The 19,260-nt window shown below is 46.2% G+C and overlaps 1 protein-coding gene across 20 annotated transcripts in view; it reads left to right on the plus strand.

Annotated features, from left to right (window-relative positions):
• Positions 1 to 19,260, plus strand: part of Adck1 (aarF domain containing kinase 1) — a 101,233-nt gene that overhangs the window by 25,450 nt on the left and 56,523 nt on the right. For 13 of the 20 annotated variants that reach the window (NM_001277296.1, NM_001277297.1, NM_001361600.1 and 10 more), the window contains one exon: positions 16,030 to 16,233. The exons of 5 other annotated variants lie outside the window; for them this stretch is intronic. In NM_001277296.1, the coding sequence (NP_001264225.1) occupies positions 16,030 to 16,233 (204 nt within the window). Of the gene's footprint in view, positions 1 to 16,029; positions 16,564 to 19,260 lie in introns of those variants that run through there. 2 more of the 20 variants (XM_006516248.4, XM_030246940.1) reach the window with 1 other exon arrangement.

Genomic DNA, 19,260 nt, shown 5'->3' on the forward strand with positions numbered 1-19,260 from the left:
TCTTGCTGAGTTGTTCCAAAGAAGATAAAATGTAGTCATGGGACAAATGAAGGTGAGGTTGAGGAGGGCTCTCTGACCTGGGCTGTGTATGAAGAGCCAACCAGCAAAGGTGGAGGGTGGGAGACTGGGAGGCTCTCAGAGGAGCCAGAGCTGGCTTTGTACTTCCCTGGGTTCTATTTACAGGGTGAGCTGGTTTCCTTTCCTGTGTTTATGTTACCTTGCCACACGGATGATGGCCGCTCTCAAGAGCTTGCAGCGTCCGTGCTGGTACATGGTCAGGGTCTGTACCTGAAAGCAGTGCAAGGTCCCTGTCATGTGTCAATATCCTTTTGACATTGCTATAGACATGTAGCCATGGACAGGGATAGATGCCATATGGCTCCTGTGTGACTCTGGTTCTCATTATTCCTTTATCAGCTTCCCTGCAGGACTGCAGGGCAATGGCAGAGTGTAAGCTGCCATGGGTAGAGCTTCGGGGATGGCAGGGCAGAGGTGAGGAGGGAGGCTGGGCTTGGGGAGAGACAGTGTGCCAGAGCATGGGGAATAGCCTCCAAGAATGTGTGTGAGTTAAATATCCCAGTGTAGACGCCACTGCACCATCAGATTTCACTTAGAAACTCCATTTCAGAAATAAGGCATTTCAAGACAGCTACTATGTTAGTTTCCTGTGGTTGCCATAAGAAATTACTATTGAATGGTGGCTTAAAACAATACAGTCTTAGGGTACTGGAGGTCAGAAGCTCAGAGTGATTCTGTGTGGACAAAATGTGTCAGCAAGTGGTGTTCCCTGTGGAGGCTCTGGGGGAACATTCATCTCTTTGATTTTTCTGATTCCTTCCCTCCTGTCCACTTCTCTCCCTTCCTTCCTTCCTTCCTTCCTTCCTTCCTTCCTTCCTTCCTTCCTTCCTTCCTTTTCTCTGTCTTTCCTTTTTTTGAGACAAGGTCTCACTATTTAACCTTGGTGGGCCTAGAACTTATTGTATAGACCAAGCTGTCCTTGAATTCATAGAGATCCTCCTGCCCCCGATTCTGCTGTGATTAAAGGTGTGTGCCACCATATCTGTGATGGTTTGAAAGAAAATTACCCCTCTAGGCCCAGAGGGAGTGATACTATTAGGAGGAATGGCCTTTGGAGTAGTTGTGGCTTTGTAGGAGGAGATGTGTCACTAAGGGATGGGCTTTGAAGTTTCTGATGCTGCCTAGTGTCACTCTTTCTTCCTGTTGATCCAGATGTAGAACTCTCAACTCCTTTCTAGCATCATGTCTGCCTGTGTGCCTCCAGGATAATAATGGACTAAACCTCTAAAATGGTAAGCCAGCCCCAATTAAATGCTTTCCTTAATTAATTAATTAATGTTTTTTTGAGACAGGATTTTTCCGTGTAGTCCTGGTTGTCCTGAACTTGCTCTGAAGACCAGGCTGGCCTCGAGATCCACTTACCTGTCTCCCAAGTACTGGAATTAAAGGCATGCACCACCACTGCCCAGAAAATGTTGTCCTTTATAAGAGTTGCTATGGCCATGGTCTCTTTCCAGCAATAGAAACCGTAGTTAAGACAACACCTGACTAGCTTTCTGGTTTTTATAGATGCCCCAGGTGTCTTGGCTCATGATCCTCTCTTCCCGTCTTCCAGGCCAGCAGCGTCTGGTCTAGTTCTTGTGCTGCTGTCTCTCTAGTGCTCCCCTGCCTTTGTCTTCCTTTCAAGAGCTGTGCAGATTACCCCTGTGTACCTGGGCAATGTCCCTCTCATCTCCCTAGCTCAGGGTCGTGGGATTATTAGCAGCCTGATTTTCTTCTGCAGGGTGTGAACTGCTGTTGGCTCTGTTAGGAAAACAAATCTCACTATGAAGAGTCCTAAATGTTGATACAAAGCCCAGAGAGTAATAAAATGAATGCTGTACCTGGTGCCTCTGCCTGAAATATGTTGTCCTAATTCTTGTTTACGTATCACCGAGGGACTTTAAGCTGTAATTCCTGTCTACTTCCCTAAGCCAGGTCACTTTTCTATGGCATCACAGTGTCTTTAGTACATGTGATTAGACTAACAAGTGTCAATGTTATTTGTATTAGTCAGGATCCTCTAGGTTCTGAACTTCCTAATGCTACAACACTTTAATACAGTTCCTCATGTTGTAGTGACCCCAATCATAAAATTATCACGTTGCTACTTCATAACTGTTATGAATTGTAATATAAATACTTTATAAGCAGGATATCTGATATAAGACCCCCCAAAAGGGGTTGCAACCCACAGGCCGAGAGGAACAGAACACAGAACATGAATGTATACAAAGTGGTATAATTAGATTAGCTGACCTGGACAGGTTAGGCAGTCCAGCAATGTCTCTTTGTTCACTGGAAAGGCTGAGAGCCCTGTAGCTTCTGACTGTAGGAGGATGGATACCTCTGCAGTTCCAGTCTGGCACCAAAGGCCTGGAAGATTCCCAGAGACCCACCAATCTTCAGCTCTCATAGGAAGGCCCAAGAAGCTGGGTTCTGGTATTAGCGAAGGATAGCAGCCGTGGTGGTGGCAGCAGCAACAGCGGCAGAGTAGATGTACTTAGTCACAAGATGCAAAGGCAAGCAGGCAAAAGTAGCATTACCGCCATTTCCTCAGCTCTCTTTTTGTCTGGGCTTCTGTTGGAAGGTACTGTCCACTCGGGGGACATTCCCCCTCAGATAACTCTTCCGGGGAAGCATGTCTCTTAGATGATTTCATACCCACTCAAGTTGAAAGCACATTGTCTAACCACTACCTGTAGTCAGTTTTCCCTCGCTTCCCTACCTAACGTTCTCCATATGCCCCCAAACCTGCTCAGCGTCACTCTCCTTCTAAGAGTGAGGTCTTCTTGCCTGTATCTTTTGAGGGTTTGTTTTGATTTCTGCTGTCAGCCATGAGAGTATAAGACTGTATAGATGTGAAAAAGAGACTGTCATCCCACATTCAGGCGGGTATCCTGAACAAGCACAGCGAGCCAAGAGGGGATGCAGGCTGTCTGGGTGTGTTATTCTGCTCATGGCCTTGGCATTTGTTATTCTTGTCTGTAGCAGCCATTCCAGAAATGCCCCCACTTTTCCGGTCGCCGAGCAACTGTGAGAACAAATTAATTATGCATTTTCTCACTGTGTGTGATTAAGGGGCAGATGGAGGGAAGGGTTCTCTGTAGCTTTTCTGGCCATGAAGTTCCCAAATGGATAGTCTCCAGATTGACGAGTTCAGGTCCCCAACTCCTGTGGGCATCTGTGCAGGCAGGCTTGCTCTTTGGCAAGGGGAGCCCCAAGTTGCAAGTAATAACATTGTTATTCTCTTAAATTTGCAACTCGTTTACTGTTTGCTGAGTGCTTGTAGTTAGTTGTGACAGCTCATTTGATGGAATTCCAGGGATCCCGGGACATCTTTTACTTTACAACTCCCTAAATTATTGTTGGTGATGTTAACTCCACCACTAGAGACGAGTTCCTTCAGCCTAAAACTCCGTTCCCTATTAAGATATAGGTGTTGGTCCAGGAGATGGCTCATTGCCATGCAAGTCTGAGGGTCTGAGTTCAGTTCCCAGAAGCCATGTTTGAAGAAAGCCAGATAAATGTGTTGGTGCACACCCTTAATCCCGGTGCTTGGGAGAAGGAGGCAGGCAGATCTTGGTGAGCTGGAGGTCAGCCTGTCCCACATGGCATTCGCCATGCCGGCCAGAGTTCCATGGTAAGACTCTTTGTAATTAGTTGCTTTTCTTTTGCAGTGATAAAACACCATTGCCAAGGCACTTACAGAGGAGCTGGGAACACACACTCGTTGATCTGGAAAGCTATCATTTTAATTTCTGTTTCTTTAGAAATACAATGGCATGATGCACCCAGACCACCTAACTCATAACCCTGCCTTGGCTTAGACTCCCTTTCTAGTCTAGACAGGTTTTAAGCTTGGGATCCTTTCACCTCTGAGGGCTGGGGATGCAGGCCTGCATCACCAGGCGTGGCTTGAATGCTGTTCTTTACTAACTGGAGCATCAGTTTCAGATCTTAGTTGATTTTGTTTGATATTTGTCCCTCCTCTCAGGACATAAAGTATGTCATGCTTTCTCTGTCATCTGCATATCTGTTCATTTTCCAATAGTTGTTAGATATTGAGTTTTATCTTTTTGGGTATTATATATTTTGTAATGAATGTTCTTAAATTTTGATCTAAGGCTTTGTTAAGTTTTGGGGGGCTAGTTGGATTTTTTTTCAGGTCTTGCTTTAATATTTGTTAATTGGAATGAGACAGTATTTAGGGTATCTCTGCTTACTGAGGCCGGAACTTTCTGAGTATGAATTATGACGCTTTTTCAGTCTGGGTAGTAAGAAAAGGCTACATGTGAGTCCTCGTACACAACTCTAATTTTTTGGAGTTTGTCTGGACTCTGTCATGTGTTGCATGTGTGTAGGCTGATGAGCCTTAAGCTAAACATCAGGAGATGGACCTTGAATAGATTGCCAGCTCTCCTTTTTTCCCCTTAAATTAGATATTTTCTTTATTTACATTTCAAATGGTATCCTCTTTCCTGGTGTCCCCTCCGAAAACCCTCTATCCCCTCCTCCCCTCCCCCTGCTCATAACCCATCCACTCCCACTTCCTGGCCCTGGCATTCCCCTACACTGGGGCATAGAGCCTTCACAGGACCAAGGACCTTTCCTCGAATTGATGACTAACAAGGCCATCCTCTGCTACATATGCAGCTGGAGCCATGAGTCTCACCATGTGTGCTCTATGGTTGGTGGTTTAGTCCCTGGGAGCTCTGGGGGTACTGGTGAGTTCATATTGTTGTTCCTCCTATGGGGCTGCAAACCCCTTCAGCTCCTTGTGTCCTTTCTCTCATCTTCTGGTGCTCAGTCCAATGGATGACTGTGAGCATTCACCTCTGTATTTGTCAGGCACTGGTAGAGCCTCTCAGGAGACAGCTATAACAGATTCCTGTCAGCAAACACATGTTGGCATCCACAATAGTGTCTGGGTTTGGTGACTGTATATGGGATGGATTCCCAGATACATCCAGGGGCAGTCTCTGGATGGTCTTTTCTTCAGTCTCTGCTCTGCACTTAGTCTTTATAACTCCTTCCATGAGTATTTTGTTCCCCCTTCTAAGAAGGATCGAAGTATCCACACTTTGGTCTTCCTTCTTGATTTTCATGTGGTCTGTGAATTGTATCTTGGGTATTCTGAGGTTCTGGGCTAATATCTACTTATCAGTGAGTGCATACCATGTGTGTTCTTTTGTGATTGGGTTACTCATTCAGGATGATATTTTCTAGTTCCATCCATTTTCCTAAGAATCTCATAAATTCATTGTTTTTAATAGCTGAGTTTAATAGCTCATTTGTGTAAATGTACAACATTTTCTGTTGAGGGACATCTGGGTTGTTTCTAGCTTCTGGCTATTATTAATAAGGCTGCTATGAACATAGTGGAGCATATGTGCTTACTACATGTTGGAACATCTTCTGGGTATATGCCCAGGAGTGGTATAGCTGGGTCCTTAGGTAGTACTATGTCCAATTTTTCTGAGGAACTGCCAGACTGATATCCAGAGTGGTTGTACCAGCTTGCAATCCCACCAGCAGTGGAGGAGTGTTCCTCTTTTTCCACATCCTCGCTAGCATCTGCTATCACCTGAGTTTTTTATCTTAGCCATTTTGACTGGTGTGAGGTGGAATCTCAGGGTTGTTTTGATTTGCATTTCCCTGATAGCTAAGGATGTTGAACATTTCTTTAGGTGCTTCTCAGCCATTTGGTATTCCTCAGTTGAGAATTCTTTATCTCTGTACCCCATTTTTCAATAGGGTTCTTTGGAGTCTAATTTCTTGAGTTCTTTGTATATATTGGATACTAGCCCTCTATTGGATGTAGGATTGGTAAAGATATTTTCCCAATCTGTTGGTTGCTGTTTTGTCCTATTGACAGTGTCCTTTGTCTTACAGAAGCTTTGCAATTTTATGAAGTCCCATTTGTTAATTTTTGATCTTAGAGCATAAGCTATTGGTGTTCTGTTGCAGAAAATTTCCCCTGTGCTCATGTGCTCGAGGCTCTTCCCCACTTCCTTTTCTATTATTTTCAGTGTATCTGGCTTTATATGGAGGTCCTTGATCCACTTGGACTTGGGCTTTGTACAAGGAGATAAGAATGGATCAATTTGCATTCTTCTACAGGCTAACTACCAGTTGAGCCAGCACCTTTTGTTGAAAATGATGTCTGTTTTCCACTGGATGGTTTTAGCTCTCTTGTCAATGATCAAGTGACCATAGGTGTGTGGGTTCATTTCTGGGTCTTCAGTTCTATTCCATTGATCTACCTGCCTGTCACTGTACCAATACCATGCAGTTTTTATCATAATTGCTCTGTAGTACAGCTTGAGGTCATGGATGGTGATTCCACCAGAAGTTCTTTTATTATTGAGAATAGTTTTTGCTATCCTAGGTTTTTTTTTTAATTGTTGTTGTTGTTATTTCAGATGAATTTGCAAATTGCTCTTTCTAACTCTGTGAAGCATTGAGTTTGAATTTTGATGGGGATTGCAAATACCACTAAAATCAGGGACTAGACAAGGCTGCCCACTTTTTTCCTACCTATTTATTCAATATAGTACTGAAGGTTCTAGCCAGAGCAATTAGACAACAAAAGGAGGCCAAAGGGATACAAATTGAAAAGAAAGAAGTCAAACTATCACTATTTTCAGATGATATGATAGTATATATAAGTGACCCCAAAAACTCCACCAGAGAACTCTTAAACCTGATAAACAACTTCTGTGCAGTAGCTGGATATAAAATTAACTCAAAAAAATTAGTGGCCTTCCTCTTCACAAAGGATAAACAGGCGGAGAAAGAAATTAGGGAAGCAACATCATTCAGAATAGTCACAAATAATATAAAATACCTTGGTGTGACTCTAACTAAGGAAGTGAAAGCTCTGTATGATAAGAACTTCAAGTCTCTGAAGAAAGAAATTGAAGAAGATCTTAGAAGATGGAAAGATCTCCCATGCTCATGGATTGGCAGGATTAACGTAGTAAAAATGGCTATCTTGCTGAAAGCAACCTACAGATTCAGTGCAATCCCTATCAAAATTCCAACTCAATTCTTCACAGCTTTCCTTTAGTATTACGTGTCTTTACATCTCTCTCCTCCCCTATGAACTCTTTCTGGACTTAACTCCATCTCTCAACTCAAAGTTGCTTTTTACAGAGAATCTGCTGTAATCTGGGACCACTGTAGGGTTCATCTTCCTTCCTTCCTTCTACCTTCACTGCTGGATGCCTAGGGTTTGAAAACCACTCTGTTATGTTTCAAATGTGAATGAAGGTAACAGAAGTCCCTTTCCTAGGACATTAAGCCTTATGGCCTGGGAGACCTCCAAGTTTAGAAGTTTGGGGTGCAGGGGTGACATTTTATGGCCTTGGTTGTAGTGGGAAGGGCGTGATATGTTTCATTGGACACTATTGATTGGACACTAGTGTGATGTCAGAGAGGCCATTGGATCTGCCCAGATCAAGGCAGGTAGGGGAGCAAGTCTGTGTAGGTGATGCTGGTCTGTGTGCTCTCAGTATGTGGAACTCAGGGAGACTGCTGAGGGAGCAAGCAAGAGACTCATATTAGCTAGTGTTTAGCTTTCTATTATCGTTGGAGCTTTGGATGTCCTTGTGGGCACTAGAAGGCCTTTTATGCTCAGTAGCTGATTCTGAGAGAGCCAGCATCTCTCCTGGCAATATGGCTTCCTTATGCAAACCAAGTGATGCAGAACCAGTATTCCCTGGTCTCCTCCATTCATAAGAGAGTCAAGGCCTCATTCCCTTGGCTCTTAGTGTCCAGGACTAGGTCCCAGACTACTAGGAATAGCTCCTGTTCCCTACAGCCTGCAGTCATGACTCAGCCAGCCGGACTGTCCTGTGTCATCCCATCTTTCCCACAGAACACACAACAAAGGCTTTTGTCCATACTCTGTACTCACCCTGGTAGGTTTTCATGGAGCCCTGTGTCACACCATGAGTTCCAGGGATTGTGACTAAAAAAATCTTAAACTTCTTTCATGATAAGTGTGTCTGTGTTTCTGCATCTTACTATACTTGATTAGAACACTTCTCCGGGTCCCTTAGAATAAGTATAGACATACTTATATGTGACCTCACTTGCCAGCAACCTCACAAGGTAGATACTGTTTATGGATGGATTGAAGACTGACTTGAGAGAGGTTCTGTGACTTGCCCATGGTAGTGGCGCTGCAGTTCAGTGTCGTCCGTTTTCATCATCATCATCATCTTCATCCTCTTTGGCATATGTTAACTGTACTGTGTAATGAGTTCATTATGACATTGCCAAACATGCATACATTATACTCAGTCAGATTCAAGACTCAGTCGGCTCTGTTTGGAATCTATGGCCTTGTCTTTCACTGTCCCCTACTTCTACCCATCATTTATGGGGCACTTGAGTATCTGCTCCTCTGTCTCATGACATCCCCAAACCTTGCTCAGTACTGACGGGGACTGAGTGGATTCAGTCTGACGTTGGTTCCTTTCTGCCAGGTTCGGGAGGTGGAGCCTCTGCTCCTAGGGATTCGGGCGGGAAAGGAGAACAGCCCTTGGGCCTTTGCTCTATTGGCTCAAATCAGCAATTAATCAGCACAGAGTTTATCTTATTAGCCATTCATTGTCCCCCACTCTCAAACCACAAACCACACTCTCTAAGAACAATGCTTTTAATTAATATAAGGCAGATTAAAACCCATCACAGCAAGGCCATTGATAATGAGTTAATCATAAGGCATGGTACTGAGCTGGGAGTGAAAAGGGAGAAGATGCCTGGGCAGGGGCTCCATGTCAGCTGCTCTGTGATCGTTCAGTGGGGATGGGAGCTGGGGTTGGGCTCCTGGTGAGGAGGCACTGCACCTGTACATCCAGCTGATCAGTGAAGCCAGGTACTGGGTAAGGGCACAGCTGGTGTCCAGTGAGCAAATGGGTACCAGATGTCAAAGGTAGTCACAGAAATGGGAGATCTCTGAGGGGACCCTGAAGTTATATTTAAAATAATACTTCATTTCTATGTGTGTTTATAACTTTTCACCCCTTCTCTCCACCCCCCCCCCACCCATCTTACTTTCCGTGAGAGAGCCTAGAATTCTCTCATTAGCCCAGAGAGGGCTCAAGCTCATGAGCCTCCTGCCTCAGCCTGCAAGTTGTGGGATCGCAAGGTGTGTGCTACAAGTGCTATTTGCATTTGCTGTATAGTGATGCTTTGCAGAAAGTGACAGTCTGTGAAGTCAGGTTCTGTTTCTATTAGGTTATAGGACCCAGGCTTATTATACTGAAGGGAGGAGATGGAGATAGGTGTTTTTGTATGTATGTATGTATGTATGTATGTATGTATGTATTGGCTTTTTTCCAGACAAGCTTTCTCTGTGTAGTTCTGGCTGTCCTGGAACTCACTCTGTAGACCAGGCTGGCCTTGAACTCACAGGGATTCTCCTGCATCTGCCTCCTGAGTGCTGAGATTAAAGCACGCACCACCACTGCTTAGCTATATTTTGGATCTTAGCCATTCTGACTGGGATAAAATGAAATCTCGAAGTAGTTTTAATTTTCAGTTCCCTGGTGGCTAAGGATGCTCAACATTTTTAAAATGTTTTCAGCCATTTGTATTTCATCTGTGGGGAGCTCTCGGTTTTGTTAAGTTTTAGACATTCCATTCCCTGGGAAGATTGATTTGTTTGCCTTCTGTGCCTTTCTGCTAAGTTTTCAGCACTGGCTGTATGCTGGACCGGGATCTAGGCTTGACTTTAGGTCCTACTTTATTTTAGCCACAGTGGTGGGCAGACTTATTGCCCCTTTCTGCTCAGGAAGAGACCAAGATTCTGGGTTTATCAACTTATCAAGGTTTGATGACAGTTAAGTGGCAAAATAGGATTAGGGCCCAAGTGTTCCTGACTCTAGTGTCATGCCATTGATAAGCAAGTCACATGACCCTCCTTGCTTGTTTAGGGGTGAGCACGTCTTTTGTATCCTTCTAAAATGTCAGGGCCACCTCACTTCCTAACCTGGTGATGATCCAGTGCCTGTCATGTGGAGTGACCGGGCAGCCACCTTACCTGTCTGCTGTTGACAATTGTGGCTGTATAGACTTATGTCCACTGCTCAGCTAATATTGTGGTGACATCTACACTGTAATCCCAGGACTTACAAAACTCCCATCAAAGCTCATTTTCATGCACATGGTGCAGAGGAAGCAGGCCTGGGTTTCTGGAGGATGAAGGCTTGGAACACTCATGGCTGTGAGGCTTTGAGATTGTCACTGAACTCTGAGATGTTTAATATTTATGGACAGATCAGTGACCTCTGTTCTGGGGCTGGGGAGATGGCTCAGATGGTGAAGTGCTTGCCTTGCTAGTGTGAGGATCTGAATTTGCTCCTCAGAACCCGTGTAAATAGGTGAGCATGGTGATGTGTGCTTGTAATCCCAGTGAGGGTGAGATGAGCCACAGAGATGGGTAGATCCATCCCTGGGGCTCACTGGCCATCCAGCTTAGTCTGCTTCGTGAAGTTCTCGTCTGTTAGGAGACTCTGTCTTACACAAAAGGGGAGTGGCAACTGGGGTTGTTCATTGAAATACACCACACACACACACACACATACACACACACAGACACACAGACACACACACACACACACACACACACACACACACACACACACACGGGGTGGGCAGCAGACAGACAGTGACAGAGACCAGAGATAGACTGAAAGATAGAGACAGATGGAGCATGAGGAGAGATATAGAGAGAAAGACATAGTATTGGGGGAAGGAGAGATCCTGTTTCCAGAAATAATATGCAGATTAAAAATCCTGCATTTGGGACTAAAGAGATGGCTCTGTGGTTAAGAGCACAGACTGCTCTTCCAGAGGTCCTGAGTTCAATTCCCAGCAATGACATGGTGGCTCACAACCATCTGTAATAGGGATCCGATGGCCTCTTCTGGTGTGTCTGAAGAGAGAGACAGTATATTCACATAAAATAAATACATAAATCTAAAAAAAAAAAAAAGAATCCTGTATTTGAGTGTTTACTGTGGGACAGGTGTGTACTTACACTAGGGCACTGGGCAAATGCTTTTGCATTTATCATAGCTGCTGCTGGCTGATGGGCCTTAGTTGGCTGCTTCTACTTCAGCAGCCACTAGCTCCATGCAATCATTCATCTTAAGTGACTTAACAGACAGTCTCTCAGCCACACTAACCACATTTCAGGTGCACTTAGCCCACTGTGTAGGCACTAGACCAGAGCATTTCCATGTCCCAGGAAGTTCACCGGGCAGTATGTTGTCAGCCGGCTCTTGTGTATCAGCCCATTCTTCCTGTACTTCTGAGGGTGTGTGCTCAAGGATGGTGCTTAAGGACCAGAGGCAAGAGGATGAAGAGGTCAGGAGATCCTGGAAGCTTTGTCCATCAAGCGTACACGTACGCCTGGAAAATGGTTGCAGAATCGTTCATTCCTCCATGGATTCCGAGCTGCCAGTAGGCTCATTACTGTGTGGTGCCAAGTGGAGTGGGTGAAGGCCAGAAGCTTTGTACTAAGTCGGTAACTTTCCTGAATGTTAGAAAGAGCCTGGCTTCTGACCCAAAAGGATGGTGAACCCGTGGGAGCTGGACCAGAACAGGGACCTGAGGGCTGAGTGTCTGCTCTGTTAGCTGACATTTGCATTTTCACCATAACAGAATATTTTACGTTTTTAGTAAGTGGCTGTGCTTCTCTCTCTCTCTGTTTCTCTCTGTCTCTCTGCATGTGTGAGTGTGTGTGTGTGTGTGTGTATGTGTGTGTGTGTGTGTGTAAAACTGTGTGTGTGTGTTAGAAGCTGGATGACTGTCACCTCGGGGCTTCTTTAGTGGAAATGAGGGTGCTGTATGTAGTAGGTACTGACTCAGTCTCATGGACCCTGGGCTTGTGGGTATATGACATATCTTTGTCACCAGTCTATATTTTGGTGGCTGTGTGGCTGAGTATGTTACATAACATACTGTAGATACATGGCTTCTATACCCAAGAGCTGGTTGATATCCCAGGTTAACAGGTGAGCCAGGGTTGTCTGGCCTCCTCGGCCTTGAGTGACCCAAGGATCTCTGTGCTGCTCAGACACTGTTTAAAGGTGAGCATCTTGTTGTGCCAAGAGATCATCATTTGTCACTGTTTCAAGTCACAGATGAGGGGCAATGAACTCTACTTCCATTTGGAAGGGCTACACTGCATGAGGCCAGTGCTTTCTAAAGATTTGCAGCAACTGAGATATGTAAATGTTAAAAAATGCAATGGACAGGACACATACATACACATACACACACATACATGTATGCACACACACACACACACATACACACACATATATATATATATATATATATATACACACACATACATGTATGCACACACATACAGAGAGAGATACATGCACAGACACATAGACACACATGCACACAACCACACAGACACACACAGGCCCACATGTACTCAGGGCACCCCACAACATACATGCATGCACAGCAGCACATGCTGCAACCTTAAGGATGCACATACATAGTGGTACACATACACACACACACACACACACACACACACACACACAAACTGTGACTTAAGTTTTTCTCTTGATCTGAAAAATCCCTCAATTTTTGTCTTAATCATTAATAAAATTTAATTTTAGGGCTTAGCCCAGTGTATCATCCAGCTTCTAATTACATAAGTAATTTGAACAGGGGAAATTGAATGTGAAGAATTATTAAGTAGTGGAAGATGACTAACCCCGACAAGAGATCCAATGAGATTCTAGTGGTGTAACAGTAAATACACACAGCAGCTCCTCCTAGAGATGAGGGGCAAAGAATAAGGCTGTGAGTGTGATGACTCAGCTAAGTTCTTCCTATCTTGGGCAGCCTGCTGGCTGGTAGAAGGACTTGTTAGTAGGTATGACCACAAGCTCATCTTTAGGAACAGACTTTTCAGTGCTCAACACATTATACTTCCCAGAAGGGGAACATAGTGGGTAGAATATGGACCATTGCTGATCTTTGAGCTCCCTGGAGTGAGTGCCTGGCTCTGATGACTGCTCATCTCTGCCGAATGCTAGAACTATTAAGGGTGACACTGGCATCTTTTGGTCCTCATAAAATCCCCCTGCTGCTCAAACCTGATATCTCGCCTTGGAATCAAAGCAGCAGTGGGTCCATAGCTAAGAGGCAGTGGAGATGGTCCGGCTTACAGGGGTTTGGTTTACTAAGGTTTTTTTTTTACCTTTAGGGGCAGGGGAAATGGCTGAATTGGTAAAGTGCCTACTGTGTGAACATGGGAACCTGAGTTTGGAGTCCTGCCACCTACATAGAGGTTGGGTGTGGTGGTGTGCAGCAGTACAGCATTGGGGGAGTCCCTGGAGCTCACTGGCCAGCCAGCCTGGGTGGTCCAGCTTCAGTATAGATTGAGCAGGACCCTTGATCTCAGCCACTGCCCTCCACGGGTGCTCACACAAGCTGAGATGTTTGTCCAGAGTAGTTTTTTTTTTTTAAGATTTATTTATTTTATGAATTTGAGTACACGGTTGCTGTCTTCAGACACACCAGAAGAGGGCATTGGATTCCACTACAGATGGTTGTGAGCCACCATGTGGTTGCTGGGATTTGAACTCAGGATCTTTGGAAGAGCAGCCACTCCAGCCCCTGTCCATAATAGTTTTAATCTTATACTGATCACAACCATCTCAGAACTACAGCTTAGCCTTGGCCAACTATGGCCCCTGCTTTACCTAGTTCCATATGTCCTTCTGCTGTCTGGCACTGGCCTGCTATGGCCTCTGCTCTACCCAGTTTCATTTGTCCTTCTGCTGTTTGGCTGGCACTGGCCAGCTTTGTCTTGCTTCCCCTTCTTTGTCATCAGAGGTTGAAGAAACCTTTATGGATGCTAGATAGGTGTTCTACTACTGAGCTGCACTTCCACTTTCTGCTTCCCACTTCTTAAGGCAATTTCCCTGCCTCTGAACTCTGACTCCTCGGGGTCACTCTCCAACTTAGGATTCATTTCTTTCTCACTGTTTCCTGCTAGAGGAAACAACTACCTTTGGTGACTCTCGGACCCTGTCTGCACCAAGGCTGGAGGACTCCACTGAGGGTGAAGCTGTAGGAATATAGGTTTCCCCTCGAATGGGTTGTGATGGGCATCAGAACCATACAGGGTTAAAAATGGCCGGGTCCCTGTGGGCCTGAAGACAGCCTAGAGCTGTGACATGGGTATGTAGGGCTGCAGTGTTTTTTGTTTTGTTTTTAATTTTTAACATTTTTATTTACTTTATTCTATGTGTCTCAGTGTTTGGTTGCATGTGTGGATGTGCCAGGTGCCCACGGAGGTCAGAAGAAGGCACTGGATCCTCTGGAACTGGAACCACAGATGGTTGTGAGCTGCCTTGTGGGTGCTGGGAAGCAAATCAAGTCCTTTGCAAGAGCAGCCCGTGTTCTTAACCACTGAGTCGTCTCTCCAGGTCCCCGGTGTTCTCTTCTTAGTAACAAAGACAGCCGTTCCCAACCTTCCTATGCTGTGGTCCTTTAGTACAGTTCCTCATGTTGTGGTGACCCACAACTGTAAGGTTATTCTTCTTGCTACTTTACAACTGTAATGTCGCTACCGTTACAGATCATAATATAAATATCTGTGCTAATGGTCTTAGGTGATCCCTGTGAAAACTTTCATGATGCACAGGTTAAGAACTGTTGATCTAAAGCAACAGTTGGCTGTGTGGCTCCCCTGGCAACTAAGTAGACGGGGAGACATTTCTTCCACCCTTGTTAACTCTTCACATGGCTTTATTGCCAATTATTTCATTCTTCTTCTTCTCATCGGAAAGTGTAAGTTCATCTTCAGTGTTCAAACTCCGTAGTTAGTTCATGGGTAGAAGCAGGTAGCAGGTCCCCACAGCACACTGGGACTCATTGTTTCCTAAGTTATATGTAAGGTGCATCTTTCCTTAGAAGCTGTCCATCCTTCAAGGCAGGACTACCTCATCTCAAGACCCTTAGCTGGCTGGGCTGAGGACTCAGGAGGACCAGCTTGGTTGCATGTGGGGACACCTCTCAGCTCTATTAGGTCAGAATCACCTCAGGGTGTAAACAAAGGGTCCCGTCATCGACAACCTGCCCAGCAGTCTGCTTCATGTGAGGGAATAAAGCCCGAGATTCAGTGTTTTGTAGCCTTCGATCAGGGATTCATTTCTATCTTCTAAATAAGACGACTGATTTTCTTATCTCTGAAGGTATCAACTCTGCCACCCTGAACTACTTTGAGGATTAAAAAAAAGTGATGCATATGAATAGCTATTATTATTATTTACTGTTATTACTGTTATCATCCTGTCAGTGGTAGAGTTGCAAACAAACTTGAAGTGTTGGATGGTCGAGGAGTAGGTGGCAAAAGTGATAGCTCAGTATACCCTTGAATGAGTCAGTATATTAGTCTTGGTTAATAGCTGTGAATACTCATTTGTGGGGAGTGATGCTCCAACCAGTTAAGCTTTGATGGAATGGGAGGAGACTGGAAGCTCCAGGCTGTGTGCAGAGGCTGGGCTCAGTGTGAGATTAGAGCTGACTGCACTGAGGACAAGGAAAACGTTAAAGTAAAAGATGAAAAGAGAGGGTGTGTGTGTATGTGTGTGTATATGTGTGTGTGTGTGTCTTATGTGTGTATGTGTGTATACGTACATGTGTTTGTATTTGTGTGTGTGTGTGTGTGTGTGTGTGTGTGTGAGTGTGTGTGGTGTGTGTATGTGTGGTGTGTGTGTGTGTGTGTGTGTGTGTGTGTGTTGTGTATGTGGTGTGTGTGTGTGTGTGTGTGTGTGTGTGTGTGTGTGTGTGTGGTGTGTACCTGCTGCCCAGGACACTGGGGAGTAACCAAAGGTGATTGAACAGAGAGGCAGGAGAATGGAATGCCACTCAGGGAACAGACTGCACTCACTCCTCTTGCTTGTCTGTCACCTGCAGGTGCACCTCCGCTCTGCCAGGCGTCTCTTTGAGCTCTGCTGTGCCAACCGGGGCACTTTCATCAAGGTGGGCCAGCACCTGGGGGCGCTGGACTACCTGCTGCCAGAAGAGTACACCAGCACACTGAAGGTGTTGCACAGTCAAGCCCCACAGAGCAGCATGCAAGAGGTCCGGCAGGTCATCCGAGAAGACCTGGGCAAGGAGGTACCTTGTTATTCTGGAGCAGGGAGGGACCAGATCGGAAAGTGAGCCTTTACAGAAGGCTCCAGTGGAGTTCTGGCGGCCTGGGCCTAGGATCCATCACTGATGCAGAATCACATGTCTCAGCAGCATTCGGTGCTGAACCAGAAGCTGGAAGGAGCTTCAGAGGCCGTCACTAGCTGAACTAAGAGATGTCTGTATTCAACAGTGTTGGCTGGTAACCTAGGAGGATCCAGACACTTCAATCTAATTCTGTCTGTCAGCCCCTGGGGGTTACCGCATGCTGATAACTATTGTGTGCTACACTGTCACAGTTGGTCCTCACAGTGTGAGGTGAGAACTTTCACTGACTCCATTTTACAGCTGAGGGATGGAGGGCAGCACTCTGCGCGTAGGATGACGTCAGCACACCATCCAGTGCGCTGCACTGGCTTCTCTGGAAGGCTCTGGTAGACCCTCATGGAGCCTGCTTGATCTCCCAGAAATGGGAAGTTTACTCTTAGCTGCCACCCAAGGTGCAAGGTGCTGTATTCTTTTGTTGACTGCCTCTGGCGACTCCTGCTGGGCATGGTGTCAAGGCCTTTAATCCCAGCTCTTAGGAAATGGAGGCAGATGGATCTTTGTGAGTTTTGAGGCCAGCCTGGTCTACCTAGTGAGTTCCAGGACAGCACACACACACACACACACACACACACACACACACACACACAAAGAATAAAATAAAACCCTTAATAAGTCTTTTGAGGCACAACTGCACATCCCACCTGGTCTCTACCACCCACCTGTTTCATGACTGCTGCAGCATGGGGGGTGGGCGGGGATTGAGTGTCCTGGTAACCTGAGTTAGGGCTCTGGAGGCACAGACTTGGACCTAGCGCTTGTCACCTCTCCTTTTCTGTAAAATGAGGAAGACCACAGTGTCCACCGTACATGGCAGGAAGATTATAGGCTCTGCCCATCCGCTCTCACTGTGCACTCCTAGCCGTCACAGCCTGTGGTCTTGGTGTCTGTTCTGCCTGGCTTGCTTTTTTACTATAGTCCCTGTCTGCCAGGTGATGATGCTAGGCCAGTTGTCCATCTGTCCATCCATCTAGCAGATGCCAGGCAGAGAGCTTGGTGCTGTTATCCCATATCCTCTGTAGCCGCCCTGGGAAGTCCTTGACCACCCTAGACTGAATCAGGCCCACACAACTCAGCCCCCTCCAAGGGTTGCATTGTCGCTTGATTGGCATCAGGCCATTCTATTGCAAATCAGAAAACCTTTAGGGATGAAGACCATGACAGTCCATTTCCGCTGGACCTGCAGCACCTGAATAGTAAGGTGTATACTAGGAATCAGTGTTTAATAGGTAAAATGACCTTTCCCAGGTTTTGGGTTGTTTTTGTTTTTTGTTTTTGTTTTTTAACTGACTTGTGGAGCTGGTAGTAAGCAGCCAGCAGCCAGCTAAAGAGATCTTGTGTACCGGCAATGACTTGGCCTGCAGAGAGGCTCGTGATCTGACCATGTGGGGCCCTGGGCAGTCACAGATGCCTCCAGCTGCCTTGCTCTGAGGAACATTTCATCCAGAGGGAGAAGGAGTGAGAGGCAGATTGACTTAGGGCTGGAGGCCAGGGGGAGCAGGACTCGGATAGAGGAACCACGGGGCTGGCCTTGGTGCTAGCCAGCATGCCTTTGCTTCTTGCTGAGACTGTTGGCCTCTGGCTTCCAGCAGTGTGAGATTCATCCCCCTTCCCAAGCTAAAACGAAATAAGTCACTGTAATAACAGTGCTGAGCACATCATTACTGGCATGTGGCAACTCAGCAGGGGAAGATGTGAGGGTGGGGGGTGGGGGGGGAGAAGATTAACTCTTAGAAGCTTCGGAGTAAGGAGTGGGGCAAGAGCAGTTCACTGCCTTCTTCTAGACCAGGCCAGGGCAGAGGGAGGTGAAAAGTCAGAGTGTCTTCAGTCATGGTGGGCCCCCCAGCTGGCTGCAGGGTGTTTGGGGTTGGAAGATGTCTCCTAAAGATTCGTGGTGTCTTCTCCAGTCTCCTCCAGCTTTGTAGGACTAAGCCTAATGGCTGTGTGACCACTGCCTCTGTTTGTCTGTCGTCCTCCCGAGATAGTGATGCTCTCATCTGGGTTCTAGATGAAACTAGAACATGGGCTGTCCCTCACTCCTGGGGAGCTTAGAAGCCTCTGGTTTCTTACCACAGGCTCCATAGGTACCCAATCAGAGTCTCCCCCCCCCCCATGAAAGTGGTGTTTGTCCTCTAGGGACATGCTCTGTCATCTGTGGGCGGAGGGGAGGGGAAAGGGGCTGTGTGGGAGGCTGGGTAGGTGAGTATGGGGCTGTGAGGGCGGAGGAAGTCACTCACTCTGCACCCCCTCCTCTTCCAGCCCCTCCCATGAACTGCTTGGGAAGAACTCTCTCTTTAAGGACAGTGTTGATGAACTGTACAAATTCCTGCTCTCTCTGGCTGTAGGACCCCTGCAGCAGCGGGCTCCATCCCCGGTCCCAGGATGTAGCTAGAAGAAGCTGAACATTCAGCATTCACCGTTTCCTTAGCTCTCTTGTCCTTGGCCAGGCTTTAAGGTCATCCTGAGTTCAAAAACTACAGGCAGGCGTAGGCAGGAGCTGTAGCTTAGCATACTGCTTTGGTCCCGAAGGCTTGGTTCATATGTTTCTTTAGGACCCTTCCCATCCACAGAGTCCCTGAGAGTCTTTTGTGTATTCAAACCTTTTCCTGTTCCAGGTTGTTGAGGCTGGCCTGAGAGGGTGTCCCCACTATAGGGATGGGATATAAGACAGAGACAACATCATTGCTGTGTTCTTTGCCCCCTGATAACACTTGGTTCCAGGTGAGGTCCTACCCCTGGACATCAGGTGGTACCACGGTACAGAGAAAAAGGTCACTGAAGGTCTTCATCTGTGCATAGGGACTGGCTCAGAAGAGTTCTGGGGGCCACTAAGCTAAGTGAAAGGCAGCAGAAAATAATAGGAGAAGGCCCAAGAGCTGGTGGGGCTTAAAGTGACAGGGACATTTTCTC

The sequence above is a fragment of the Mus musculus genome, chromosome 12 (genome assembly GCF_000001635.26).
Source record: "Mus musculus strain C57BL/6J chromosome 12, GRCm38.p6 C57BL/6J".
Lineage (NCBI taxonomy): Eukaryota > Metazoa > Chordata > Mammalia > Rodentia > Muridae > Mus > Mus musculus.